A 7,500-nucleotide genomic window follows, 5' to 3' on the forward strand; every position below is an offset into this window, starting at 1 on the left:
TCTCTCTCTCTCTCTCTCTTTCCACATACTCTATCTTACTCACTCTTTCTCCCTTATCTACCATCTACTGCCTCTCTCTCTCTCTCTCTCTCTTTCACACACACACATACTCCCTTACTCACTCTTTCTCCCTTACTTTATCTACCATCTACTGCCTCTCTCTCTCTCTCTCTCTCTCTCTCTCTCTCTCTCTCTCTCTCTCTCTCTCTCTCTCCTTCTCTCTCTCTATCTCTCCCTCTCTCTCTCCCTCTTTCTTTCTCTCTCACCCACTCCGTCTCACATACACTCCTGTTTGTCTATTTGTTTGCAGGTTCCTTGTGCGTATTTCCTCTTGTGTGCGTTTGTGTATGTCTTTCTTCCTCAGTATTTCATAAAACAAGACTTTTTTTTATACGCTGTTTTGTGAAAGTTCTATATAAAGAGAAGGAAAAGACGGGGAAAATAAGGACAAAAGACAAAAATATACACAAAGGGAAAATGAAGATGAGACAAATATTAGCTGCGTTGCGACATCGAGAACGCAATGTCACCTTGATCTATTTCACCCCCCACCCCCCCCTACCCCATACCCCCCACCCCACCCCGCCTCTCCTTGGCATTGAGAACTTTGGCTGTTAGTTGAGGGAACGAGTGGGAAGCAGACAATAACATCCTCTCCGTCAAGCATAGGATTTCCCTTTCCATCTAATGATATTATGTGACTAGTTGTTGTTGTTGTAGTTGTTAATGATGATGGTGATGATGATGGTGCTTTGTTGACGAGAGAGAGAGAGAGAGGGAGGGAGGGAGGGAGGGAGGGAGGGAGGGAGGGAGAGGGAGAGAGAGAGAGAGAGGGAGAGAGAGAGAACGGGAGAGAAAGAGAGAGAGAGAAAGAGAACAGGGAGAGAGAGAAATAGAGAGTGAGAATGGGAGAGAGAGAGATAGTGAGTGAGAGAGAGAGGGGGGAGAGAGAGAGAGAGAGAGAGAGAGAGAGAGAGAGAGAGAAAGAGAGAGAGAGAACGGGAGAGAAAGAGTGAGAGAGAACGGGAGAGAAAGAGAGAGAGAGAGAGATAGTGAGTGAGAGAGAGGGGGGAGAAAGAGAGAGAGAGAGAGAGAAAGAAAGAGATTGAAAGGGAGAGAGCAAGGAGAGCAACACGAACAAAAAAACAAAACAAAAAAAAACGTTAATATTGTGACACTATAACGCTTGTTATCAGCGAAGATGACATTGCAAAAAGATAGAAAAGAAAATAGATATAAAAAAAGTCTCTCTAAGCTAGAAAACAGAATTATATGCAATAATTTGTCTGATACACCTTGTTATAGGGTATGTTTTCTCTCTCTCTCTCTCTCTCTCTCTCTCTCTCTCTCTCTCTCTCTCTCTCTCTCTCTCTCTCTCTCTCTCTCTCCCTCTCTCTCTCTCACTCACTTTATTTCTGTCTGTCTCTCTCTCTCTCTTTCTCTCTCTCTCTCTCTCTCTCTTGTCGCTCTCTATCTCTCTCTCTCTCTCTCTCTCTCTCTCTCTCTCTCTCGCTCTCTCTCTCTCTTTCTCTCTACCCCATGTTATGATTTTTTCTCCTTTTCCTTCGTTTCTCCCGTTTCTCTTCTTCTTTCCTCCTCCCCCCCCCCTCATTCCTTCCTTTCCTTCTTTCTTGCTTCCTTTCTTCCTTCCTTCCCTCTCTTTCTATCTCTCTTCTCCCTCCTCCCCCGCTCCATTTCCTCCCTCCCTTCTTCCTTCTTTCTCCTCCCTCCCTTCACTCCCCCCCCCACCCCCTTTATCGTTAGCACAGATGCAAAATCAGTTCTTTCCTCTCGGCATAATCTCCCCTCCCCCTCCCCTATCTTCCCTCCCCCTACTTGCTGCCCCATCCCTCCCTCCTGTCCCTTCCCCGCTCCTTACCTTTATTTCCTGCCCCATCCCTTCCACCCTTTCCCTCCCCACCCCCTCCTTTCTTTCCCTTCCTACCCCATCCCTTCCCCCCTCCCTCCCACCCAAACCTTCTCCTCCTTTCCCCTTCCCCACCCTTCCCCATCCCTCCTCTGCCCCCCCTCCCCTCTCCATCCCTCCCTCCCTTTCTTCTCCGTCCCCACCCTCCATTCTCCCTAGCTCCCACCCCAACCTTCTCCTCCCCTCTCCCCATCCCTACCCTCATCTCCCCTCCCCTCCTCTCTCCCCATCCCCACCCTCCCCATCCCTCCACCCCCCCCAATCACTCCCCTTCTTCTCCCTCCCTCCCCTCCCCTTCCCCCACCCTCGCCTTCCTCTCCCTCCCCTCCCCTCCCCTCACCACCCCTCCCCTCCTCATCCCCACCCCTCCCCAGTCGTAAAAGCCTTCCTAAAGATCCTCCTCCTCGATATTTACGAGCGTCTGAGTATCTTTCTCAAGACGCTCCTCGGTGACGTCACACTTTTGCCCGATCCGTGACGTAATCGACGGAGGGTTTTGGTTTCGAGCGATCGTGGTTTTCGGATCTTGTTTGTCTTTTGTTTTCTTGATTATTCTTTTTTTGTTTGTTTTTTGTTTTATTTTGTTTGTTTTCATGATTATTTTCTTTTTTGTTTTGTTTTTCTTTTCTTTCTTTTTTTTCTTTTTCTTTTTTTTAGGGGGGGGAGGGTTCTGGGTGGGAGTGGGGTGGGGGAGGTAGAAGAGGATAGAGGAAAGGGGAACGAAGGAGAGAATTGGAAGGAGGAGAAGGAGAGAAAGGGAAGGGAAGAGGAATAAAGAGATAGGAGAGGATGAAAGAGAGAAGAAGTGAGGAGTAAGGAAAAGAAAAGGACAAAGTAGAGAGGACAGAATAGGAGAGATGCGAGAGAAGAAGAAAAGGGGGAAGAAGAGAGGAGAGGGAGGAAGAAAACAAGAAGAAGTGGAGAAAGAAAAGAGTAAAAAATGGGAGAAGGAGGAGAGGAAAGATAGGAGAAGGGAGGGAAGTGATATAACTCCATATAACGAGGTGTTTGTCGTTCCCAGGATCATTGTTGCCAGATCCCTTGTTCTTTGTACAGCTGGTTTCAGTATTGCCATCTCGTCGCGATTCTCAGCGATATTGGCCAGTGATACCAGATAAATGCGTCCAATCTAAGAGAGGTTAATTGCTCGTATATATTTATTAGCAGAACAGCCATTATTTATAGCCCTTTCTGTTGAAACGCCAACTTCCATCGTAAAAAAAGTCAACCTCTGCTGTCCTATTTATACGAAATTTATACGCTGTTTTTCAAGTCTTAAGATAGTCAACAGTCAATAAAAATCACCAATGCCATTCATAAATAGAAAAATCACCTTTCGTTGTTTTATGAATAAAGCGCCAACACATTATTAGCATAGTCACCAACCCTTTACCCTTAACGTTGAAGCAGAAAGAATGTCCATCACCAATCATCATTTTTAAACCCTTCACACGAAACAATAACAATCAACATCACCATTCCTCATTCTTTTAACCCTTTCACACGAATTACCAAAAATCATCATCACCAATCATTATTTTCTAATCCCTACACGCGAATCACACAATCATCATCACTAAGCCTCCTTTTAAGCCTTTCACACGAAAGAATAACAATCAACATCATTAATCCTCATTCTTTTAAGCCCTTCACACGAACCGCCAACAATCATCACCACCAATCATCCTTTCCTAATCCCTACACGCTAATCTCAGAATCAACATCACTAATCCTCATGTTTTTTATTCCCTTCACACGAAGCACCAACACTCACCATCACCAATCCTCATTCTTTTTAAGCCCTTCACACGAAACAAACAAACCTCATTATCCAATCCTCTTTACCCCCTCAACCCCCCCCCACCCCCACGCCTCCAGTAATCCGGCACTCCTCACGGAAATCTGAACGACGGACACTCACGGAAGACAAACAATCCTCATTATCCAAACTTCTTTACCCCCTCTCGCCCCCCCCCCCCACGCCTCCAGTAATCCGGCACTGCTCACGGAAATCTGAACGACGGACACTCACGGAACACAAACAATCCTCATTATCCAATCCTCTTTACCCCCGCCCCCCAGCTTCACCCTTCTCCCCCACACCTCCAGTAATCCGGTACTCCTCATCGAAATCTGAACGACGGACACTCACCGAACACAAACAATCCTCATTACGCAAACCTCTTTACCCCCTCTCGCCCCCCCCCCACCCCCACCCCCCACCCCCCCACGCCTCCACTAATCCGGCACTCCTCACGGAAATCTGAACGACGGGCACCTACGGAACACAAACAATCCTCATTATCCAAACCTCTTTACCCCCCCCCCCCACCTTCACCCCTCTCCCCCACACCTTCAGTAATCCGGCACTTCTCACGGAAATCTGAACGACGGACACCTACGGAACACAAACAATCCTCATTATTCAAACCTCTTTACCCCCCTCGTCCACCCCCCCCCACCCCCACCCCCCACCCCCACCCCCACACCTCCAGTAATCCGGCACTCCTCACGGATATCTGAACGACGGACACTCACGGAACACAAACAATCCTCATTACCCAAACCTCTTTACTCCCCCCCCCCCTCCCCACGCCTCCAGTAATCCGGCACTTCTCACGGAAATCTGAATGACGGACACGTACGGAACACAAACAATCTTCATTATCCAAACCTCTTTACCCCCCCCCCCCCACCTTCACCCCTCTCCCCCACACCTCCAGTAATCCGGCACTCCTCACGGAAATCTGAACGACGGACACTCACGGAACACAAACAATCTTCATTATCCAGACCTCTTTACCCCCTCTCGCCCCCCCCCCACCCCCACCCCCCACCCCCCCACGCCTCCAGCAATCCGGCACTCCTCACGGAAATCTGAACGACGGACACTCACGGAACACAAACAATCCTCATTATTCAAACCTCTTTACCCCCCCCCCCTCCAACCTTCACCCCTCTCCCCCACACCTCCAGTAATCCGGCACTCCTCACGGAAATCTGAACGACGGACACCTACGGAACACAAACAATCCTCATTATTCAAACCTCTTTACCCCCCTCGTCCACCCCCCCCCACCCCCACCCCCCACCCCCACCCCCACACCTCCAGTAATCCGGCACTCATCACGGATATCTGAACGACGGACACTCACGGAACACAAACAATCCTCGTTACCCAAACCTCTTTACCCCCTCGCCCCCCCCCCCCCGCCTCCAGTAATCCGGCACTGCTCACGGAAATCTGAAGGTCGGACACCTACGAACAAGCGTACATCCGCAACACGAGCAGCAGATGAACAAAGCTTGCGTTCTCGACACACAATTAGGTGCGCTGAGGGTTGGCTAAGTCCCATGTGCGGTCAGCATCCACGCTAATCACTGGGTCTAATACGGAACAAGAGAACTGCATTATCCTTCTCTTACGTTCTCTTCCATTGTCCATGCTCTGTTTATCTTGTTTTTTTGTTTTTGTAGAATTTTCTTGTTTTTGTTTCTTTCTTTTATTCTATTTTCTGTTATGATTCGGTGAAGGCAGTTTGTTTCTTGTTTTCTTTTTTGACATTCTTTTATCAATTCATTTATTTATTTATTTTTACATTTTGTTCTCTATTTATCTTCTTTTATATAGCGTTGTTTGTTTTCATTCTCTATTATTTTTTCTTCTCTTTTAGTTTCTTATCTTTCCAGAGCTGATGAGTCATCACTCCTGTTTCTTTCTTTTCCTCTCTGCACATCATTCTCTCTCTTTCTCTATCCCTCCCTCCCTCCCTCCCTCTCTCTCTCTATCTATCTATCTATCTATCTATCTATCTATCTATCTATCTCTCTCTCTAACTCTCTCTCTCTCTCTTTATCTATCTATCTATCTATTTATCAATCTATCAATCTATCTATCTATCTATCTATCTGTCTCATCTTATTATACTTACTACAGTATATGACAGGGAGCATAACTCAGCTCGCGCCTTGCCTGCCTCTCTCAGTCAACCCAACAGAGAAACGAAGAGTGAGCGCCGGTTTCTGCGAGGGTCAAGGTCGGGCGAAGAGGAACTTGTCATTTCATAAAATAACAATTTCTACTTTATGGAATTGGCGTAGCTCAGTGGTAGAGCGCTAGCTTTGCAACTGCGAGGTCTTGGGTTCGCGTCCAATTACCTCTGTCGACTCGGTTGTGAGTGGGTACTGGTATGCTGACATCAGCATGTTGGGGTCAAAGTCCGGGCGGAAAGGAACTGGCCATCCTACCGCATTATCCCGTGGCTTAGTTAGCACGTTCCTATAGGGATATATCCTACGCGTCCTCTTGGATATCGGGCCAACTTTGGCTTTGGGCTTTCTCTGCTTATTTATCTTCCCTTTTCCTTATCACTCTATATCTTTCTGTTATTCTTCATTCGTGGATCTGTTTTTTTTCCCTTCTATTTCCTTATTTTTGTTTTATTTATTCTGCCTCTCTGTTCTTTCTTTTCTATCCCCACTTCTTCTACCTTTCTTTATCCACCTTCTTTGTGTATGTTTATGACTACCTGTTATCATTTTCTTCCCCTCCCTTAGGCTTCTATTTAAAGATTTTTCTTTGATTCTATTATGGTTCTCCCCTATTACTTTTTTTCTCTTGACTTCTTTACTGCTTCTCTCTCTCTCTCTCTGTCTATCTATCTATCTTTTTATCTATCTATCTATCTACCTATCTATCTATTATTTTTCTTTAGTTTCTCCCTACTTCTTTCTTTCTAGTATTTCTCATATGTACTTTTTTCTTTTCTATTTTTGTTTTCTTGTATTCTTTGGTCGCCTTGCTTTACCTCTAAAACCTCTTCCTTCGCTTTTATTTCTGCTTCTCTTAGTCTCCTACGCAACTTTACATTTCAAATTGTCTTTATAATTTAATTTCTAATTTTTTCTACCTTTTCCGCTTTTACCTTATCTTTCTCTATACATCTTCCATATTCATCCTCCTATACATCTCTCTTATCACATCCTCTTTCCATTTCTTCAACGTATTTCTTGCTTAATAATTTCGTTTGTCTGTTTTACTCTTTATTTGCAGTTTGTTTATATCATGTTTATGTTTCTGTCATCATCATTCCTATTATCACTATAAATAACTGTTATCATTATTCCTACAGGTGATATCATAATCATCATTATCATTATTACTATCATTATTATCATTATTACTATCATCACCACTTCATTCTTATCATCATCGGCGGCCACCTTGATACAGCGGCTCGGGACCATGAGGATCGGTCACCCAGGCCGCGAGAGTGAAAAGAAAGGCATCCACTCGGTATAGCGGCCACCACTAACAAAGACCAAGGTTATTCGAAAGATGGCACCGTCCTTACCCTAGCGAGGGACTTCATTATCATCATCATTGTCATATCTATCATCGATATTATTATCATTATTGTCAGTATTATCATCATCACCATCATCTTCCTCACTATCATCATTATCACCATACTTTTCTTACTATCATCATCATCGTCCTCACTATCATCATTATTATCCTCATCATCGTCATCACTATCATCACTATCAACATCATCTTCTTCGCTATCATC

At 45.4% G+C, this 7,500-nt stretch overlaps 1 protein-coding gene across 1 annotated transcript in view; it reads left to right on the forward strand.

The window, feature by feature from the left end:
- Positions 1–7,172: 7,172 nt before the first annotated feature.
- LOC113830509 (lachesin) overlaps positions 7,173–7,500 on the forward strand; it is a 24,685-nt gene continuing 24,357 nt past the window's right edge. The window contains exon 1 of the mRNA XM_070132453.1: positions 7,173–7,223. Coding sequence (XP_069988554.1) covers positions 7,173–7,223 — 51 coding nt within the window. The remainder of the gene's footprint in view (positions 7,224–7,500) is intronic.

The sequence above is a fragment of the Penaeus vannamei genome, chromosome 17 (genome assembly GCF_042767895.1).
Source record: "Penaeus vannamei isolate JL-2024 chromosome 17, ASM4276789v1, whole genome shotgun sequence".
NCBI lineage: Eukaryota > Metazoa > Arthropoda > Malacostraca > Decapoda > Penaeidae > Penaeus > Penaeus vannamei.